At 39.4% G+C, this 22,985-nt stretch overlaps 1 protein-coding gene across 3 annotated transcripts in view; it reads right to left on the reverse strand.

Moving 5' to 3' along the window:
• Ncoa7 (nuclear receptor coactivator 7) overlaps nucleotides 1-22,985 on the reverse strand; it is a 148,880-nt gene that overhangs the window by 15,088 nt on the left and 110,807 nt on the right. For all 3 annotated transcript variants that reach the window (XM_021174075.2, XM_021174073.2, XM_029482549.1), the window contains exon 11: nucleotides 1,805-1,952. In XM_021174075.2, the coding sequence (XP_021029734.1) occupies nucleotides 1,805-1,952 (148 nt within the window). The remainder of the gene's footprint in view (nucleotides 1-1,804; nucleotides 1,953-22,985) is intronic.

Here is a 22,985-nt window from a genome sequence, read left to right on the forward strand (position 1 = left end):
AAAAAAAAAAAAAAGAAAATTAAGTTTTCCTGATAGAGCATCCCCTTTGATAATATTTACCAGAAGTAAAGCCAAGATGGGATATCCTCATGTTTCTTAGATAGAGTCTGATGGGCCTATGAGGCATCTGTCAGCTCTATCATAGCATCTTGTAGGAAAGAGGAACATGAATAGTTAACTAAAAATAGGTGGTAAGTATGGGGTATATGGGGGCTTTGGTGCAATGTACACTGCAGGGAATAGGGCAATTGAGAAGCTAAATACAATGACATGATGCAGTTTTTATCCAAAAGTTAGGTGGCAACAGAGAGCAGGGCAGTAGGAAAAGTGAAGATGAAGGAAAGGAAGCTGGGGATAGCTCAGTGAGTATATGGCTTGCCTTGTAGGCATGAAGATCTGAGTGAGTCAAATTCCCAGACGCCATAGGAGTACAAAAGCTATGGATGGTGGTGCACAAGAGTCAGAGCCAGGAGAACCTGGAGAATTAGACAGCCACCCTAGCCTCTTTGGCTACTTTCAAACCAAGGAAAGACCCCTAAACGGGAGAGGGGAAGGTGGGTGCTAACTGTAGAATAAAGCACACACACACACACACACACACACACACACACACGAATAAAGGAGAAGAGATGTTTCTTCCCTGTTTCCTTTAAAAAGGCAACAAAATATCATATGCTGGTGAAAGATAAGGAACCACACAGGAAGGAGAAAGCATTTAAACACACAAAAGATAGCCATGGCTGATAAGCCAGAAGGCAGCCTGAGAGATGAAGAGAGTTTCTTCTGAGACAGAAACTAAGATTGTAATAATTGATCATTTAAAATACAGGAGAGGGAGGATCAGAAAATAAATTTGTGCAATTCTGTCTTTGTCATAAACTGGAGGGAACATGGATGCTGAAATGGGCTAGGGGGCATAAAATGACCCGTGAGAGGTTTTAACAAGGAAAGATTTCTAGTTATGACTGAGGAGCCGGGTGAATTCGGAAACTACCCCTTTATCTTGGTACCATTCTGCTTGTTTTGTGGTATTTGCTTTGTTTTGTCCTTTGAGATGAGGCCTAGCCTATGCTGCTTAGGTTGATCTCAAACTCTTGGATTCAAAAGATCCTTCTGTCTTTGCCCATGGAATAGCAAGAGAACAGGTATGTGCCACCATGACTGGCTTCAGTTGTTAAGTTTTCTGTAGCAATGCTTGACTGCCTAAGATCAGAGCTAATATGAGGGTATACTCTCTAGGAATACAATGGTCTAGATGGGTATAAAGGATGGAAGAAGCTCTAAGCAACTTACCCTGATAAATGGTAGTGGGATGTCTCTGAATGCATTTACCATCTACCTCAGAGAATAAAACTGCTTCAAGGGATTCAAGATAGCCAGAGTAAGACAGAGTCAAGGGACCAGATTCCAGAGACATCCATGAAAATATAAAACAGGCTTAGAGGCAGGAAGGTGTGACAGATTCATCTACTGTCTCAGTCCTGTAAGCTTATTAGACACAGAGATATTTCTTATCCATCTTTATACTACTAGGGTCCCCAACCAAAGAGGTAGTTGATATATCATGGTCTAATTTGAAAGCGAACTCAGGGTCAGCAAGCTGTAACTGCCAGTCAAATCAAGCTAGCCATTCTTATATGGCACAGGAGACAAAGTTTCAAAATGTATCCTAAATACATTAGAAAAACAAAAGAATAGTATCAGCTATTAATAGTTTTTGGAATGTGAACACAAGACCATTTCCTCTGCTTTGGCATTTCAGGGGCCAGGACAGCCTCCTCTCTTGAACAGTCTCGGTGTTTACCTCCCAGCTCTTGGTGGTCGGCTCACTGAAGAAATTGTCGATCATGTTCAGCTCTTCCTTCTCCACCACCACAAAGCCTTGCTCCTTGGCATCTTTCCCATAGACATCAGGAGACCACTGAACAAAGAAGGTGTACAAGTGATCCACCCTGGAAAACAAGTTCGTGATGCGAGTTAACAATTGAGCCCATGTTCCTGGCAGGCAGTAAGAGCGCCTGGAGTACCTGCAACAACCTTTTGCCCGCTTAGCAAACTATTTTACTGAGGAGGAAATTCCCCACTGTCAAGGTTACCTTTGTGAGTGGCTTCCAAACTCAGAAAATAGGAACCCACAAAAAAATACAAAAGCCCACAAGCACCAATCACTACTGAAACTGCCTCAGTCTGAAAGAAAGATCAAGAGATAGGGCAGAATATGAAAAATCCCCAATGAAATAGTACACCATATGCTTCTTCTTCAGCGGACTTTCACTTATTGGATACATACTGTCAGGGGGAAAAGGTTGACTTGAGGCTTTAGCTAAGGACAAAAGCAAAGCCCAAAGACTCTTGCTAAAGTACAAGATACATTATATAACAGTTTTAATAAAACCCCTCCAACCACTAAACCAACAAGAAGTTACTAGAAACAACACAGTTTTATCCTTGGGAAGACCTATCTCTTGTGGTAGGGCATGTTCTTGGCTTCTGGCTTCTCTGATTTCTTATATTAGGAAACACATTTCAGAAGCATTTCTCTCGCTATAATCAAGAAAAAAATTGCTCAGTGTTCAGCTGAAGTTGGAGGCTTTAGTTCCCACAGCCTGCAGTATCCACCCTGAATGGACCAGTCCCAAATACTAGTTTTTTTTTTGTTTGTTTGTTTATTAGTTTGTTTTATTTATAACCATGATAGTAAGGGATGGAACAACAGAGAGGACCACATGGTTTTTAAAAACTCTTGTAATTACAAAACAATCTAATTTGAAGAAACTGGTGTAGCAGAATTGTCCCCCCAATTAATTTGAATATTAATTCAACAAGAAACCTGTGATTGGGAAGTGGAAAAGGAAAGTGGGCAGAGATTTTTAGGGATGGGAGAGAGAGAACACAGAGGGGAGGGAAGGAAGATGGATGAAGAAAAAGATGATCCAGATTCTGTGTGGCTTTAAATAGCCACAGGTAGCTAAGAATATCTTATGAGGAATGTATTATTCCAGGACAATTTATCCTATCTAGGTCGCAATTTATATCAATATCATTTGGCTCTGAGTTTATTGTGTGGCTGTTTGGTGGGGTGAGAATTTACTGATATAAATCTGACTTATAAATTACAAGCCTCTAGAGTTTGATTTTAGCAGGTTACTGGGATATGGGACCAATGACCAGAGAGAGGGGTTGGATGGCTGGAAATGTGAGCAGAATCTGCAGCGAGAGAACAGTGAGGTAGGCGGTCTCTGCTTGGGGCTAGCAGGGTGGTCGGGGCTGAGAGGAGCCAGCAATAGCGAGGGATGGTGTGATTCTTTAGCACTACCAGAAACAAACTGCAAGAAAGTCAGTTTATGGACCGCTAATTTTTAAAGAAACTTCGGCTGTATCAAAATACTTTCACAAAACTGATAGAAGTAAAACAAATGCAACCCCCATCACAGCTCTAACCAGACTGCTTTAGACTTCCATCTGCACTTGTCCATGTTTACTCAGGTATGAAAATAACTGCATTATATGTAACGCTACATAATAACACATTTACCGCATTACTACTCTTTAATAGCTACGCTGAAATTAAATTACTATACTGTGTCTTAAAAATTAATAAGCCATGCCCAGCCTACATTTCTACATTGTCAGCATGTTTGCTTGTAGGTGTCTTTCATTATACAAACTGCATAGTGTACATTTTGTGCCATATTTTCAATTATTTTCTCAAGACAAGATGCTTGAATCACATGTAGAAAGGGAAACAAAATAGTCACAGGAGGCAGAACTAGGAGAGAACTAATTGAGAAAGGGGAGGAGTGTGTGTGTATGTGTGTGTGTGTGTGTGTGTGTGTGTGTGTGTGTGTGGTATCCATAGAAGCCAGAAAAGAGTGTTGGATCTTCTGATACTGTTGTTACAGACAGTTGTTAGTGGTCCCGTAGCTGCTCAGGACTAAGCCTAGGTCCTCTTCAAGAGCAACCAAACACTCTTAAGTGGTGAGGCATCTCTCTAGTCCCAGTTTTTATGTATTTTTAAAATCCATTCCTTCAATGTATTTTTAAAATCCATTCCTTCAATTAATGTGGATTAATTTGTCACAAGACAAAGTTATGAAGTTCGTGTGCGTGAGTATTATGAAATGTTAATATTTCCATTAAAAATAAATGTGGATACTGTATAAGCTGATGTTCAAGAGTGCAGTAGTTATGCTATTGTTTGGCTTGTTTATAATATCCAGGTTTGAGTCAAACACCTACATTTGCTATGAAGATAATTTCTTAAAAAGACATTGTTAGTGTTCAAATCACTACACTTTAGTAAAGATGACTACTCTTCAGAATATGAACGGACTCCCCAATCAGTGGAGGTTCTTAAAGAGAGCAAGACTGAGGTCCTCCCCGCCAGCCCAGGAAGTTGGAATCCTACTATTCAACTTTGATAGATTTGTTTATATATCAGCTCTTCCCTGGGTCTCCAGCCTCCTGGTCTACTCTGAAAGTTTTAGCCTTGTCAGTCCCAGTAAAACCTAAGTCAGTCTCTTAAAAAAAAAAAAATCCACGCATACATGCTATACATAACATTTATTTTCTTTCAGAGAAATATAAAAGACTACTTTGAAAAGCTACAAAAAACATTGCTTTGAATGCTTACCATTGAGAAATAGAGTGGGTGGGACAAAGGTACTGACTATCATATTTTATTTCCCTGATGGTTAAAGATGTTAAAGTTTTTTCTCAGTCATTTGAGTTTCATCTTTATAATATTGTTTAGATCTGTATCCCACTTTAAATTGGGTTGCTTTTGTGATACCTGGTGCTTTGAGTTCTTTATATACTTTGGATATTAGCCTTCTATTGGCTGTGTAGTTGGTAAAAGACAAAACAAAACAAAAACAAACAAAACAATCTTTTCCCTTACTGTAGACCGTCACATTGTCTGAATGACAGTGTCACTTGCTCTACACAAGCTTTGAAGTTTCACAAGGTCATATTTATTGTCAATCTTAATGTCTGTGTTTAGAAAGCCTTTTCCTATGCCAACAAGTTCAAGGCTGTTTCACACTTTCTCTTTTATCAGGTTCAGCATATCTGGTTTTATGGTGAGGTCTTTGATCCATTCAGAGTTGAGTTTTGTGTAGGACTAAAAATATGGCTCATTTAGCATTCTTCTACATGCAACCATACAATTTAACCAACACCGTTTGTTGAAGATGCTGTGTTTTTTTCCAGTAAGCATTTCTGCTTCTTTGTCAGGAGTCAGATGTCCATATACATATGTAGATTTATGTGTGGATTTTCAATTTGATTCCATCTATCAGTTTTTGTATCAATACCATGCTGTTTTATTACCATAGCTCTGTAGTTCAAAGCGAGATCAGGAATGGTGATGCCTCTAGAAGTTCTTTATTCATTCAGTTTTCAGTTATTCTGGTGTGTGTGTGTGTGTCTGTGTGTGTGCTTCTATTTGAAACTGAAGTGTTCCTTTAAATTCTATGACAAATTGTGTTGGAATTTTGATGGGATTCCATTGAATCTGTAGATTCCTTTTGGTAGTTACCACTTTTACTATATCAATTCTACCAATCAATGATTGTGGGAGATATTTCCATCATTTGATATCTTCTTCAATTTCTTTCTTCAGTGCTGCAACGTTTTTTATAATACAAGTCTTTCACTTGTTTGGTTGGAATTACTCTAGGATATTTTACTTTTTTTCATGGCTATTGTGAAAGGTGGTGTTTTCGTGATTTCTTTCTCAGTCCCTTTGTCATTTGTATATAGGAAGGCTACTGATCTTTGTGAATTAGTTTTGTAACCAGCTAATTCTGTGAAAGTGTTTGCCAGTTGTAGGAGTTTCCAGGTAAAATTCTTAGGGCCATTTATATCTATTATCATATCATCTCCAGAAAAAGATACTTTCACTTCTTTCCCTCCTGTTTGAATTCCTCCACTTTAGTTGTTTTACTGCTCCAGCCAAGACACAAGTACCATATTGAATAGATAAGGAAAGAGTGGAAAAATCTTGTTTTGTTACTGATTTTAGTGGGAAGACTTTAGGTTTTTCTGCATCTAAGTTGATGTTGGCTATGGGCTTGCTATAAACTGCATTTATTATGTTTCGGTATATTCCTATATCCCTAGTTCTTTCAGATTTTTTTTTCATAAAAAGCTGTTAAGATTTTGTCAAAGACCTTTTCTGCATCTAATTAGGTGGTGTATTTGTCTTTCAGTTTGTTTATATAGTGGACTACATTTATCCATTTATGAATTTTGAAGCATCTTCCATGTCTGGAATGAAGCCCACTTGATCATGGTGGATGATCTTTTTGAAGTGCTCTTGGATTAGGTTAGGTAGTATTTTATTGAGAATTGTTGTGCTTATGTTCATAACAAAAATTAGTCTGTAATTCTTTGTTGTGTCTTTATGTGGTTTGTGTATCAGGTTAACTGTGGCCTCATAAAAAGAATTGGTTAACATTCTGTTTCTTCTGTGTGAGAAACCTGAGGATTACTGAGGTTCTGCACTGAAACCATCTGGCCATGAGCCATTTTGATTGTAGACTTCTAATTACTGCTTTTACACCACTAGGGGTTTGTTTAAATTGTTTATTTGATCTTCATTTGACTTTGGTAGGTGGCATGTATTGAGAAAACTATCCATGTTTTTTAGATTTTCCAATTCGGTGGAGTACAGACTTTTAAAGCATGTCTTTATGATTCTCTGGATTTCCTCAGTGTCTGTTGTATGTCTTCACTTTGCTTCTTATAATCTCCCTTTAACTTTTTTAGTTAATTTAGCTACAAGTTTGTCAATATTTTCTCAAAGAACTATTTCATTCTTCGATTTGTTTTGATTGATTTTAGCCCAGTGATTGATCATTTCTTGCAATCTCCTCCTTTTGCATTTGCTTGCATGTGGATATTTGCTGTCAGTTAAACAATAACCAAGTTATGTATCTGTAGAAAGACAGAGGTTAGATTAGAGAGTAAGGAACTGGGAAGAAGAGGACAAATAGAATTCCCATGGAAACAGCTACAGATGGATTGTGGGAGATCAAATAGGGAGGGAAGAGGAGGATGAGGAGGAAATACAGGAAGAGTCGGCTAAAATTAAGGGTATGGAAGCTTAATACAGTAGAAGCTCCATTAAATACATATAAATATGAAGGGATATAAATAAAATCACCAAATAATGAGACATCTCTTGTCACCAAATGAAGCTTTCAGTACTAGGATTTGGTTACATTTAATTGAGTTATTGGCCAAAGGGATCTCATGGGAACCCCCAAACAACCTATGCTGTTGCCAAGATTATAGGTTGTTTTCCAAAAACTGACAACAAACTCCCATTGCTGAAGATAACACCTATGCAATGCACTGAACATGGAGTAGTTGAGCTAGTTCATACATAGAGCCTTTACTCCTATATGTTAGTATCTTTGGTACAGGAAGGTACTTTGTAAGCTACCAAAGGAACAAGGTAAAACACCAAACAGCCACAAACTCTTCTATCTACAATGGTGTCCTGCCTGCAAATATGATAGTGCAACAGTGGCACAAAGCTTATGGGAGTAACCAACCAATATCTGATTTGCCTCAAACCCCACTCCACAAGATGGAGCCATACCTGACAATGCCTGGGTGACCAAAAATGTGAGAATAAACAGGCCAGGGACCTAGAGAAAAATGAAGTACTACTGTTCTATATAAAATAATAAAGAAAAACATAGCAAGAAAATGACTCCTAATGACATTCTGTTATACTCATAGATTAGTGACTTGCTCAGCCATCATCACAGAAGCTTCCTCCTGTAGCAGATGGACACAAATACAGAGACTCACTGCTAAACACTATCCAGAGAATGAGAGACCTAGGAACATTCAGTCTGAAACAGGGTATCTCCATCAATTCCTTTTCCTCAGGGAATCCTGCAGAAGTGGAGGCAGAACAATACATAGATACGTATGTATGTCCATAAATACAACACCCAAGTATACATATTCTCTCTTTTTACCTACATGTTCTTCACCTTTATATTATAGCTTCCATAATATGTAAGATCCTTGACTGTGTGAATGGGTCTCTTGAGTTAGTACATATTTCTTGTTCTCCTTTCCTTCTGTTTGCTTTTTTCTTATTCTAATATATCATTTTTTTATTTTATATACTATGTTATTGCATTCATCAGTGTTCTCTAGAATCACAGAACTCGTTGGATGTCTCTATATATTAAATGAATTTTTTGGAATAATTTTCAGTCTAACTCAACAATGGGCAGCTGTGAGTACAAAGTCTGTCTAGTAATTCCTCAGTCCCACGAAGCTAGATGTTTTAGCTGGTCCTTTGTATAAGCTAGAATCCTGAAGAAGTGGATTCCAAGAGATGTGCTAGAAAGTAAGTGCAAGTAGAGGAAGAAGACTTCCTTCTTCATTGTCCTTATGTAGGCCTCCAGCAGAAGGTATGGCCCAGGTTAAAGGTGTGTACCACCATGCCTGGACCTAAGCTGTTCTTTACTTAACTTGCTCTGTCCCAGGCTGGCCTGGAATGCAGAAATATGCTTTCCTCTGTCTCCTGGGATTAGAGCATATACAACTTTGCCTGGGCCTAAGCTTTTCATGGCCACTATGCCTCCAGATCTTAATCAAAAATCTGTGTCATCCCACATCAAGATCCAGAGCAAAAGCCTGAGTCTTCTGGCCTCAAGATCTGGATTATAGGTATGCCTTTCATTTCTGAATTGTCGTTCATTCCATATGTAGTCAAGTTGACAATGGGAATAGCCATTACAGTTATGTCATGTCATGCTATGTTATGTTATTATCTGTCAGAAGCCTCTTTATTTTTTAATGAGAGACAGAAAAGGAGGTGAATCTAAATGGAAGAGGAGGTTGGGAGGAACTAGAAGAGCAGAGGAAGGGGAAAATATAATCAGAATATATTAGGTGAGGGAAAAAAGCCAATTTCAATAAAAAAGAAATTTCTGAATCTATCTCACAAATAAAGGTGATTGTGATGAATGCATAGTTAGATTTTCCCTTTCTTTTTATTATTCTATATTTTATCTTCCAATCTCAGTATGCCGACAGTTTCCTCATTCTTTCTTGTATGGCTACCCAGTTCTTTACCACGTGTACCTCCATAGTTTATACAGCCATTCTATATAGTTAGCCATGTGAGCTGGTTCCCAGATACAGTGTCACAAATATAGCTATGAGCAATGCACTTTGTATGAGTGTCATTTCCCTCAGGTACAAATCAAGCTGCTGTTTCTAGTCCTAGAACTGAGGGTGGACTGACTGCCATGCAAGCACTAAGTGGGCCCAACCCTGCTTGGCCTCCAGGAACAAACAAGCTTGGATGTGTTCAGTGTAGTGTATGGCTGCAGACTAGGGTTGCGCAATCAAAGAAACAATCTGATGCAGTTATAATTATATAAAAATTAATTTTAGAAAACTCCATTGCCCTATGTAGGTTACTCCTCCCCCCCACGTGTCTCCTTACTAGCTGTTCATTGAGAAAACATGAAATTAACTATTCCAGAGAGGTTTGCTGAATATACAAAATTCTCTAGGTTTTCTTTAATAATGAAGTTAATTGTAAATTTGGGGAGGAGCAGAGCCATAGAAGGGAACCAAATATATTTCACTCTAACTTCTGCAGAAGAGGTATTTGTTAAACAATGCCTGTTCATATTAGGAACAAGAAAACAAAATATGGTAGCACAAAATGGCTTCCTGATTGCTTATGGCTGGTTTCTCTGTGGAATGACAAAAGAGGCTTCAACACATGGGATGTAGTCTGCCAGACCTCAGTGTTGCTGGCAGGTGGCCTATCCCTCACGCATAGCTAGGACAATCAGTCACAGATATTCTGTCACTCACAGTTGCCTCTTATTCACAGCTGGCCTGTCACTCACAGCTGGCCTGTCACTCACGGCTAGACCCTGATGTTTTCCTATTGGCCATAAAAAATTACAGAGAACATCAATGAGATGAGGACACTCTAGACAAAAACAAGAACATTCTAGGGCAGTGTGAACTCAGATGAAAAACCCGAACTGTCTAGCCACAAAGTTGCCGTAGCTGTAAGTGCTGCTATCAGAAACATCCTTTGTGTCCACTTTTTCCTTGCTTCTGGTGAGATTTTCTCAGATGACAAATCACAGAAGTGATTGTTTCCTGAGGTTGTCTAACCTAGAGCAAAACACTGTTTCCTTTAAGCCATCACTAGTTTCCTCAAGTAAACCCAGTCCCGTAACTCCTTGCTAATGTGTCAAACACAGCCACAGGTGACACAGGTGCAGAAGTTCAGGAGAAAAATACATTCAAGAGGGCAAATCATGAGACATCTCCCCATGTCCCCCAAGTAAAGATGATGGCTTTATTCATTTGTGTGTTTTTGGTATTTTATAAGTAAGTGTGAATACACATGGTCTTTCAGCAAGAGCTCTGCCACTGAGCCACACGCACAGACCTGGACACTCTCTCACTGAGTTGCTAGAACCCCCAGCGTGTACTCTATTAGAGTCCACTAAAAATTAAGCTTTAGTGTGCTTTAGTGGCTCACAGTGTCACAGGACACTGCACCTGAGACAGAGCTTCCTGAGCATCTATAGGCTGTATTACTGACCCCGATTTTCGCAAATATCCATTATGGCTGGGACTGGGTTTTGAATTCAAGCTATTATCCTTACACGTAAGGGATGTGGACTCTGAAGGCAGCTATCTGTATCATAACCAGGACTATGCTTCCTAAGGCAGCCACCAAGGGTTCTTTCTAGCACATTTCAAATTCTCTGCCTATTCCACATCGTTTCTGAGCTATTCCAGTCCTTTTTCTAGGTAATGACGCAGACATTTTCATCATCATCATCATCATTATTATTACTATTGGAACCACAAAGCACTTCACTTTCACAGGAAAGTCAATGTGCAGGATGACACCTATTGGAGAAAACATCCATTGTGACAAATGCTGAGACTGTTGGACTTTCTTTGCAAAACTGCAAGGAAATCTAGATGAGTGGCAGCTTGGACTTGGTTCTCCATTCCTTCTGAGAAGAAAGGCAAATTATGAAAATGTAGGGCAATACAGATTTTAGGGAAGAACCAATCTTAGTAACTTATAGTGGCTTCCCCTTCTGGAAACAAAGACATCATCATGGGCATGGTGACCATCTCAATGGTTCAGTTTACTTCTAGAGGGAAGTAAGATAATGCTGACTTACTGCTTCACAGTGAAAACATAACTGAAACATTATCTGCTTAATGGAGACAACTGATTCCCACAAGCCACTGGGAAGGTGAATCTGGGTAAAAGGGTAAAGAAAGACAAGACTATAAATTCATATAAGTTTGGAGCACCTCTTAAAGGGAACCCAATGCTTCATAGTGTCTTTTGGAAGTTACTGGAGCATCTCTGATATTCATTGATGGCTGTAATAGAGATAAACTCAAAGGAAAGGATAGCACCCCTTTCCTTACACCATCATTCTTGAGGGGAGATATCTTTGGGGGCCTTGGGGAGTGCTCCAGCCTTGTACTGGTTATTTAAGGAGACACATTCGAGTATTCCATGATGCTATTGCATGCCATGATTCTCTTGCTGAAATTTAGACCAAGTCTCCCCCTGCCAGCCATTCAAAGGAAGGAAATAGAAGCTCTCACATGTGTGTGTCTCTTGGAAGCTGTAACAAACTAAGGTGGATGAATGAAACGAGGACACAATAGCTCCAAGGCTCAGACAAGGAGACTGATTTTATTGTAGATATGAAGGAGACTATAGCCGGAAGCATCTGGAAGAGTCCAGGTTGAACAGAGCCATGAGAGGAGAGAGATGGGGGAGAACAAGAAAGAGAAGTGTCCCAAGAGGGCAAAGAGGTCAGGAGTGGGCCAAGATGGAGCCAAAGTGTCAGGTTATATAGGAATGCAAAGCTGGGGGAAGGGGAGTAAAGCTCCTAGGATACAGTGACTTATATTAGGGAGAAGGTGAGACAAGCTAGGAGAAGACAATGTACTGAGTGAGCTTAGAGGCTAAGCATGCTCCTTGGTATGCTAATAGACACTATACTTAGCTATCTGTACCAGTTTGATGTGGTCTTGTCTACCAGCACCATTCTTTCTAGTATTCTCAGCCAGGAAAGCAATCTGGGATGCTCAGGCAAAGAGACCTTTTTAAAAATCTATCTCAACCTCTTCCAGTACTGTCAAATTCTCAGTGGATAATCAATGAGAGTTCTGAATGATCAGAGTGGCATAACATGAAGTAGCCAGTTGTGGGTCAAGACCAGCCTCATACTTTGAGTGAGCTCTGGGTTTGTACCTTCCATAGTGGGGTGGTCTCTAGAGAATGGGGAAAGCTCAGAGTCGTAAAGGTGTTAGTAATAAATAGAGAATTATATTTATGTTTTACCAATGCTTAGGAAAGCAAGGCTTCCTTTTGAAAAAACTTGAGTTATTCTTTAAGAAAAGGTATGGCTGCCTGCCTCAAGAACTCAACAAATCAAGAGTTGCCAAATATACAGATAAGTAAACTGAAGTTAACCAACAATGGAATAATGTGCCAAAAATCTGTCTCTAGACATGTTCTAGCCAGCTCAGCTTGACTGCCTTTAAAAGAATTCTGTAGATAGATCTATTGTTTGTTCCCATAGAAAGGTCAACTATCACAATTACTTCCTGGTTTGGGGCTGTTAACAAAGTATACGTGACATCAGCAGTGTCCCTATGTCAGGGCCCCTGATTCCTAGTTCCTATTTCTGTTCCTAAAATTCTATTCCTTTGGTAGGCACATAGCATAATAATTCAGTGCCAGACTTACCAGTTGATTCAACTCCCGGAAGCAGCATGGCAATGGGCCCTGTCTCAAAGGCTAGAAAAGTTGGCCCTTGCCTGGGAGCCATAGAGAAGATGAGAGGGCAAACTGCAAATTTACATACTCATGGGGAATGCTCAGATCTTTTCTTTCAGACATCCAGGGTAAAAACACACCCTTACTTCTTTCAACACTAACTTCTGACATAATACTAATGCACCCTCAGTTTCTTATGTAGTCAGGAACATCATTCGAGGAAGCTGAGGGAAAAGTAAAATGAATGAAAATTTTAAACAACATGCTCAACACGAGGAAAATTTAAATTGATTTGGAAGGTTTACTTAAGTTCAAAAGTCCTTGGAGAACAAACGGAAGGATTATGTGTCCTATCCTATTCCTCTTTCCAACTCTCTGTGCTTAAGTCCCTTTCCTTTGTTTATATTATGTCAACTGTTTGGGAAACAGGAAGAGGATATGGCTGAATTATAGTTACCTTCAGTTTACTTAGCTGAATTCTTGGACTGGTTCTTTTTACCTAACGGGGTTTTCCTAACCTCAACCTACTTTAGTTTCCAGAACACAACAGACTTCAGAAAGTAAAGCTCTGTCCCCAGACCTCCGTCCCATCCTGGTCCTCTGGATCCCGTCTTGTCCATTGCTTCCTGACTAGTCTTTTACCTTCATGATTCCTCTCTGCCTCAAGTTCCCTCAGCTATTTGGTTCCTCCCAGATTCACACAATTCTAAGCCAATCTGGTCACCCTTACCTTTATTCTGACCCTGTGTGCCTGTCCCAGTCTCCTGCCTATACAGGCCACCTTCTTTAACTTCTCCTCTAGGGAGGCTGTTGGGTTACTCTTCCATCATAATAGATTCTTTCTTGTGCATCCCACAGTCACAGATTACATGTAGCTGCCTTCCTATTCATCACAGTGATGTGGGGACCTCTTTCCATCACCCCAAGCTCTCTGCCTCCCCTACTTACGCCCTACTTAAATGGAGGATTCTCTACTGTGTAAATAAAGAGTCCCCTTGCATCTTGCATCTATCTAGATAATCTATGTATCTCTCTATCTAGTTGATCTAGTTCTCTACACTTCTCTTTTACCCATCGTCACCCTCCTCTGCACCTTATCAGCCCCACTCCCTGCCAACTTTCCCCGTTCTGTTCCCTTACTCTCCCATTCTTTTCATCCTTCTGTGTCCTTCATGTTGATCTTTAAACCTTCATGCATTTCTCTACCCTTCAAAAAAGGTTGTAGGTTTTCTTTTTTTCCTCAAAGTTTCTTCCCTTTCTTCATTTTCATTTCAGAGTCCATTATTTGAGCTGGCAAACGTTTCAACCCTAAACTCATCTGTTCTGATCTATTTGCTTTTTTAGTATATGCCACTGGTAAATCAAGTCTGCCTTACACACTTTCTAGAAGGAAGTAGAGGGTTAAAAACCAAACTTTTTCATTACTCATTGTTTCAGTGAAATTGGTTTTCTTTAGTCACCAACTGTGCAAAACAACAACTGTATGTCAATCCTTATAGCCCTGACCTTAGAAAGCTTGTTGAGGCTTGACAGGCTCAGTAATTCACCTTGTGGCCTGGCCCCTAATGAGTCAGCAGCCTTCAGACATTATCCAGGGCTTTCCTCAGAGCTAGCACCATTACCAGTAATTACAGCCACTGTAGCTGCCAACTAGTCCTGAAGCGGTGTATTGTAATACATGTTAATAAGGAAGCAAAAAACTTGGTCAAGTACTGGGTCCTGGGAAAAGCTAATCTTTTAAAAGGAAGTAGATTTGAGGCTGAAATGAGGCCAAGACAAAAGGGCAGAGAATGGGAGTGACTTTAAAATGCAAAATCAATCACTTTGCCTGGCTCCAAAAATCTCTTCTAACATCTTCCCAGAGGTTTAGGACTAATTCGAGCTCTATAGCTGCTCAAGATCCTTGTTGGTGCCACACTCTCAAATGTGCTACTGTGTTCAGACACAGAGACCATTCTCATTTCGCATACAGGCTGATTCTTATCATCTATCTGCCAGTCTATCTGTCTGTCTGTCTATCTATCTATCTATCTATCTATCTATCATCCATCATCTATCAATCATGTATTTAACCTATCATCTATCTATCATCTATCAATCATCTATCATCCATCTATCTATCTATCTATCTATCTATCATCTATCTATCTATCTATCTATCTATCTATCTATCTATCTATCTATCATCCTTTTTAGTAAGAGTGTTAGCAGAGGTAAGTCTGATGGAGAAATGTCTATAACAGGGGTCTAAGAAAGCTTGTCAGATGTCACAGTTTATCAGGGTTTATTGAGGGAGACAAAAGAGTTCATTACAGGAGGAAAAAGAAAATACTTCCATTTCCCTGAACATGTACAGAGACATGGCATTTGAAGAGTGTGTTGCTGATGTAGCTGTAATAAGGTCAAATTGCATATGGCAGAAAGGAAGATAGGTATTGTGGTCAGGCCTTGGGTGACTTCTTACAGAGGTCTCTCGCTAATGCAGATAGAACTGTGACAACATAGGAGGCCAAGTCTTCATTTAGCATGATCAGATCGTGGATCACAAAAAAAAGGAAGAATGAATGAAAGGAAGAAAGGAAGGAAGGAAGAAAGGAAGAAAGGAAGGAAGGAAGAAAGGAAGAAAGGAAGGAAGGAAGAAAGGAAGAAAGGAAGGAAGGAAGGAAGGAAGGAAGGAGGGAAGGAAGGAAAAAGGAAAGAAAGAAAGAAAGAAAGAAAGAAAGAAAGAAACAAACAAACAAACAAAAGTGGGTCAGAGAATATAAATTGTCCATTGACTATGAGAGATGCCATAGGGCTAAATGATGAATGGCGTTCTTAGAGTCAAACCTTAAGCTGTCCCTGGAGGTGCTGACTCAGTTACCCCTCCTTAGGAGCATAGCCCTGCTCTGCAGAGCTAGCTTAGGAAGGTCTTTTCTCAAGATCAGTGGGTGTCTGTAAAGTCAATGATTAGCTCAAGATATTTGCCAAAGCTGTGTACTGAAGTTGCTGAAAGGCAGTTCTGGAAGATGACAAATTTCTGGACTTTAAGGGAATGAAAAAAAAAAAAAAAAAAGAGTACAAAGATCAGGAAGAATGAAGACCAAGCAATATTTCCCTCAAGGCTTTGTATGTTAACTTTCTAAAAACATGGAAGATATTTACACGGATGACTAATAACAGTATATCTATTCAGTACTTTTCCTAAATTGGCATTACAGAGGAAGATGCTAGGTTTAGCTTGGAAATCGTTTGGTTTTCTTTATGTTTATTTCCTAGCAACATTCTCAATTGAAAATACCACAGTAAGATCACAGCACAGGCTTGGGTTGCATTAGTGGTGGAGAGCAGGGTGTTGGTTCAATCCTTAGCACTGAAGTAAATAATAAGGAAAAAGAATAAAAGGAAAAGAAAATATTATATAATGATATCCAGTACTTTAAAAATCGGAGGATTTTTATCCTAAAATATACCTTGTGAGGCTGAGCAGAGGCAATGCTGTTCCAGAACGGATGTATTAGTGAATGTCCAAAACAAGGGTTCTGATAGCACCAATGGTTATTAACAATTCCAATTTAGCCGTGATCCCATTACAAGCAATGTGACTTCTGAGCAGAAAATTTCATATTAACAGTGGTTAAAGAGTGTATGCTAGAAAACCAGGTCAGCTTGCAATGGCTTTAATTCATTCTTTGCTCTCCTAAGAAATGTGCTGCTGGGGACATATTTTCGTCTCCCTAGGGGTCTTTAGAACTTGGGCATCCTCCTATTGTAAAATGAGTTGAATAGGAGAATTAATTTTCTTTATGATTTTGCTTATTATAAAACCAATATAAAGCTCATTAAATTCATGCAAACAGAATTTTAGTAGAGAAGAGAGATATTTTATTAAGTAGAGGTAGTTTATATAACAATAAACATATGTGGCCCCATAGTGTTAAGTAAGAAAATGTACAGAGAAAAGATTAAAAGGAACAGGGATAAATATACATTTGCCTTAGCTCTGTGAAATAGCTATGAAAACAACTTCTTTTTTGTTTCTGGACTTTACAGATATTATGAGTCCAAGTATTTAGTTACAAGAACAACTAAATATGACCAAGGTTTATCTGTTAGATCAAAGGCTCAGCTATTCATGTACTGATGTAACAAATACTGTGGAATATGAACCGCATAGTAGGTGCTATGCTGTTTCTTGGATACAAAGTCTTAAGAAAGCAAAAGATTCAAAGGAAACATGGGTGGCAGATGGTAGTGTTAAATGTTGTGAATGCCTGTGGTGGTGTGGATGAGAACGACCACCATAGGCTCATATAAGTGGAAAGATTGTTTTTTAATTGGTGGACTGTTTAGGAAGAACTGGGAGGTATGACCTTGGAAGAAGTATGCCACTGGGGTTATGGTAGGGTCTCTGAGGTCACAAAAGCTCACAGCATTCTTAGTTAGCTTTCTCTTTGACTGCTGCATGTGGATCAGATGTAAGCTCTAGCTACTGCTACAACACCATGCCTGTTTGCCTGCTGGCATGCTGCCTGCCATGATGGTCATGGACTCATGCTCTGGAACTATAAACAAGACCCCAATTACATGACTTCTTTTATAAGTCACTTCAATTGAGGGGGGGGTCTCTGTACCAACAGAATAGTAACTAAGACAATGCCCAATGAATTCTAAGATCAAGTAAAAAATCCAGATCCACAGAAGTAGGATACTCTCAGAACTCAGTTTTGAGGTGGCATGTCACAACTGCCTGTAAGTCCAGTTCCAGGGGATCCAATGCTTTCTTCTGGCTTCTGTGAGCACCTGCACATATGTGGCACACCTACATATACTCAGGCACACACACTTAAAATAAAATAAAAAAAACCCACTGTTTATAGATGGCTGTGTACTATAGGGTGTGATGGTGCATTTCTGTAATTTTAGGACCCTGTTATGGAGGCAGGGGGATCAAATGGTCAAAGTCAACAGTCGGAATACAAATGATAACAAATGCTGGTGTGGCTGTGAGGGAGAAGAAGAGCCATACTCTGGATATAAACTAACACAGTCTGGAGGACTCTCACAATACTAGAAATAGAGCTAGCATATTACCCAGTTATGCCTGTACGTACACCACCCAAAAGGCCTTCCTACAACTGGTACTGATGTATCCATGTTCATTACTATACTATTCCCATTACAAAGAAATGGAAATCAAACCAGATGTCCACCAGCCTATGAATAAGAAAAATATGGTGTGTATACACAATGGAATATTGCATAGTTATGTGGGAAAAAAAGACATTTGAAGGTAAATAGATGTTACTGAAAACAGTTTTATTGAATAAAACTGACATCCAGTCCCTACAACACAAATGCCACCCATTCTCTCTCATCTGTGGGTACTAGCTACAAGTGGACTTCTTTTTTGCATGTGTTTAACTTGGGAGTTATGAGGAACTTACAACAGATCACTGATGGTAAGTGAATGCATTTAGGAAGGAGTGATAGTAGAATGCGAATTAAACTAAAGTAGAAAAAGGAAATCCTAGGGGCAGAAGACTTGATGTGGAGAGTGGAATATTGTGGACAGGAAAACAGGGGGAGGAGGCAGGGAAAGACAACCAAAATGAAGGGCTCATAGAAAAGCTATTCACGAACCAATGAACTCACAATACAAATAAATTGTGTAAGAGGGAATAGTAAAACACACAAGATATGAAAGCCATTGGTGCGGTGGACATAGGGAGTGAAGGGTTTAAGCAAGGTTGAGGACAGGGGTAGGGAAAGGGGGAGTGGGCAGGTGTTAACCAAAACAAAGAAGCTTTACAAGTCCCCACTAGGCTGTGTGGTGTGTGTGTGTGTGTGTGTGTGTTATATATAGGAGTTTGAACAGACGTAACCCACATTAGTGAACACTACTATTCCCAAAAGACAGGAATTATTAAATGAAAATGTTAATGCCAAGTGCCCTGAGTTATTGGTCAGTAAGGACCCAGAGATACCCAAAACAATATAGGCTATTGCCATTGCTCTTTTTTTTAAAAAAAGATTTATTTATTTATTATATGTGAGTACATTGTAGCTGCCTTCAGACACATCAGAAGAGAGCGTCAGATCTCATTACGGATGGTTGTAAGCCACCATGTGGTTGCTGGGATTTGAACTCAGGACCTTTGGAATAGGAGTCAGTGCTCTTAACTGCTGAGCCATCTCTCCAGCCCCCTGCCATTGCTCTTGATCACCCATCATAATTAGATGGTGTGTCAGTACTGTGATAAAATACTAACCAAAGACAATATGGGAGGAAAGAGTTTATTTCAGCTTAGAGATCATAGTCCATCATTGAGGGAAGACACAGTAGGAGCTCAAGGCAAAATCCTGGAGGAGGCATGAACTGAAGCAGAGACCATGGAAGTCTGCTGACTGGCTTATTCCTCCTGGCTTGTAGAGGCCAGGGTCACCTGCATAGAGATATCACTGCCCACAGTGGTCTGGATCCTCCTACATACATTAGAAATTAAGAAAATGTCCTACAGACATCTCCACAGGCCAATTTGATGGAGGGAGTTCCTCAACTAGAGCCTTGCATCTCAGGTATATCTAGCTTTCTGTCAATTTGAGAAACACTAACTAATCAAGTGGTAAAATCCTAGTGTTGATGCCACCACACTCTTTGGTTACAATTTAAAGAAAACAATTTTGGAGTGACTAGGATTGCTTTCTCTCCCTCAGATGGATAATTTTGCATCTGCCAGAAGGTGCAGGCTGCTGGAAGTTTTCCCATAGCTGAAGCTTGAGTGTTCCAATATTGACTTTTCTACTAGGCAACAGGTGCCCACTGGTGCAATTATGACAAGACTGCTTATGGGTGTAACTAACCACTTTATTGATTAGATTTGAGGCCTGTTCCATAGGAGATAACTCATATCTTACACTGTAAACAAGGTCAAACTCACTGCAAGGAAAGCCATAGGCCCCAGAGGAGAAATTATTGATGTTATATTCCTAAGTGGTCAAACCACCTTCTAAATATTTATGTTCATAGGCATAGATTTGTTTTTTTGTTTGTTTGTTTTTTTATTTATTTATTTCACAACCTTGATTAGAGAAGCTTCTGACTGAGTAGGTTATGACTGGTTAATGCAGAGACTCATTCCTGTTTGGAATTCTGAACAGAAGCAACTATGAGGGCTCAGGCATACATGGGATATCTATATCAACTGTTAACTACCTCTACCTCACAGAAGAGATGATGGAAATAATGGGAGAGCTAAGGATGGAGAGGAGTACTGAGAAATTCTGCCCTCTGGACAGGGCATGGCTGATGGCCACACAGATTTACAGTCCCTGTGGTTACCAGCTCACCATCAAGTCAAGTCCCAGCATGAAGATGAGAGGGGCTCCTAAGGCCAACTTTTGGCTGAGGAGCTATTGGTAGTTAATGGCTGCTAGTTAAGGAAAAAGAAATCACTTTTCTTTGGGGGTGTGAACACTGGAGGTTCCCTTTGCCCTGTGGATAACTTCATACCCATTCACATATATGAGCAGAAATAACTGGCCTCAATTGGATTAAATAAATTAGTAATTTTAAAACAAGACAGAAGTTGCACGGGAGATGTGACGGGGCCGGGGGAAGGAGGGAGATGTCCTGGGAAGAGGTGGAGGAAGACAATAAGGGTAGGTAGGACCATGATACATTGTATACTTGTAGGAAATTTTCAAAGAATAAGAAAATATTCAATCGAATGTTCAATGCCAGCTGGGACATAATGAGATAACCCTACCCAACCTCTTGCAAAAACAAAACCCAACCAACCAAACAACAAAAACACCAAACCCAAAACAAAAAACAAAACAAAACAAAACAAAACAGCAATGACAGTCTAAAGAACCTTTGTTCTGGTCAGATTCAGAAAGTGGTAAATCTATAGATTCAAGTTAACTCAGAAAAATCTAGAAAGAAAAGCCAGTCAGCAGAGGGCTTTTAAACAAGAGGTTTCAACTTTAGTCCTGACGTTTATGATTTAAAAGCAATATAATAAGATCAAAATCGTTCTTCAGGTTATCATTGCTCCAAGGCACAAGAAGCATTTTAAAGGGAAACACAGAATAGCAAATTGTATTTTAGGTATGAGGTGCTATGTTCATGGTGGGAGTAATTCAGTCATGCACCTAGATCTTGTCAGGTTTGCTATGGAAGACAGAAGCCTGCTTACATTATCAACAAAGTTTATCCTAATAGTGATCTAATGATAAAAACAGGATTGCAACTGCTTTTTAAGAAATCTAATATCAGACCATGAACATGTTAGGCACGTTCTTTATTTTAATGCAATATTCAGATTAGACTCCCTCAGTTCAATTAAAGAGTACCAAGGAGGGCACTCCTAGTCCACATCCTTTCTCATCACATTCCTTGCAGAGATCAGACCAGAGAAAAGGCATTTCAATAGTGTCCAGGGAGACAACACTTGGAGATGCTATATATCCTCAATAGCTGTGGTGGTCTGAATGAAAATGGCCCACACAGGTCCACATAGGGATTGGCAATATTAGAATGTGTGGCCTTGTTGAGGGAACTGTGTCTCAGTTCACGTCATGCTGCCTGCAAATCAAGATGTAGAACTCTCAGCTCTTTGTCCAGCACCATGTCTGTCTGCATGTTTCCTGCCATGATGATAATGGGCTAAACTTCTAAAACTGTAAGCCAGCCCCAATTAAATATTGTCCTTTATAAGAGTTGTCATGGTCATGGTGTCTCTTCACAGCAATAAAACCCTAAGATACTAACCATGAAATGACTTCAACTGTTAAATATCCTTTCTTAAACCTCATTTCCATGATTCAATAACATAAATGAATAGTGTAATGAATATAATTTGGACTGCGTACTCTGGTGTAAGATGGAGATAAGATTTAAAGTTAAATAGATATGAGCAAGGTGTCAAAATTCAGTGCATCCCGGGTCCACCATTGGTAAAATGCAGAATGCCTTGTGGAACAGTTGTATTAGTTAACCGTGCAAGGCACCACTTAATACATCTGTGCCTAGCATGGCCAGGGAGAGTAGAGCTAATGAGTGTCCCATACGCTCTCCTTCACTCTGCCTAATCCAGATCTGAGTAAATGGACAGTTGAGCTTGTGGGGCTACAAGTGGGCATTCTATTTTAGATTTTAATAGAAACATTTTGTAAAAGACATGTCAGTCATAATATTCTGCTATGATTCAGATACTAGAATTACATCAAGATATAAACCTTTCAGGTAAGGAATTCCCAATTTAAATTAGATTACTGACAGAGTGAAATTATTCACTGCTTTTATGGTTAAATTAGGACCAGGAGCCAGAGCAAAGAAAGCTGGGATCTTGTAGTTATATAATCCGAAATCTAGAAATTTCACAAATATCCCAAGCACACCATCGCCATTCACAGATTACTCAAGAGAAGTAGCTGACTTTGCAAAATGTAGTGGAGACAGAGACAGGTTAAGGTTGTCGTGTATTTAACCCACAGGAGAATCTGAGTGCATTTCAAACAGTGTTATCTGACTGAGTATGAAGGAGCTGCCAGTCTTCCTGGAGTCATGGAGATCTTAGACCTACTGACAATTTCTACCAAGGAATAAGACCATTATGTTTTAGGCAAATTTAAATCAAATTAATTAAATTCTCCAATTTCTAATGCTTATGATTTAGTAAGAATTAGTACAGAAAACAAAAATAAAACCTATCAGACATACAAAAGAAATAACCAGAGATTATGCAGGGAGTTGCGTAACTCTGTTTTCTTACTTACAAACTATTCCTTTATTGTTGGAGTTAAGGGAGTCACAACACACTGCACAGGAACAAGAAGTGGATTTAGTAGCATTAATTTATTAGTAATAATAACAAAGAGGGAAAAAAATCTAATATCTACTTAAGGAATACTAGGAACAATGGGGAGGAACAGTGATGAATATACTTGTATATTTATGTTATGTCAACCTCATGTATATACTTGTTATGTTATGTCAATCTCATGTATATACGTGTTATGTCATGTCAACCTCATGTATATACTTGGTATGTTATGTCAACCTCGAAATATTTCCCTGTAACCAGGAGCACTGGGGCAGTGGATGAATCACAGTGACACATCTTGAAGAATTTGATGTCACATCTCTAAGATCGATGAGAGGACAATG

This window comes from Mus caroli, chromosome 10 (assembly GCF_900094665.2).
Source record: "Mus caroli chromosome 10, CAROLI_EIJ_v1.1, whole genome shotgun sequence".
Taxonomy (NCBI): domain Eukaryota; kingdom Metazoa; phylum Chordata; class Mammalia; order Rodentia; family Muridae; genus Mus; species Mus caroli.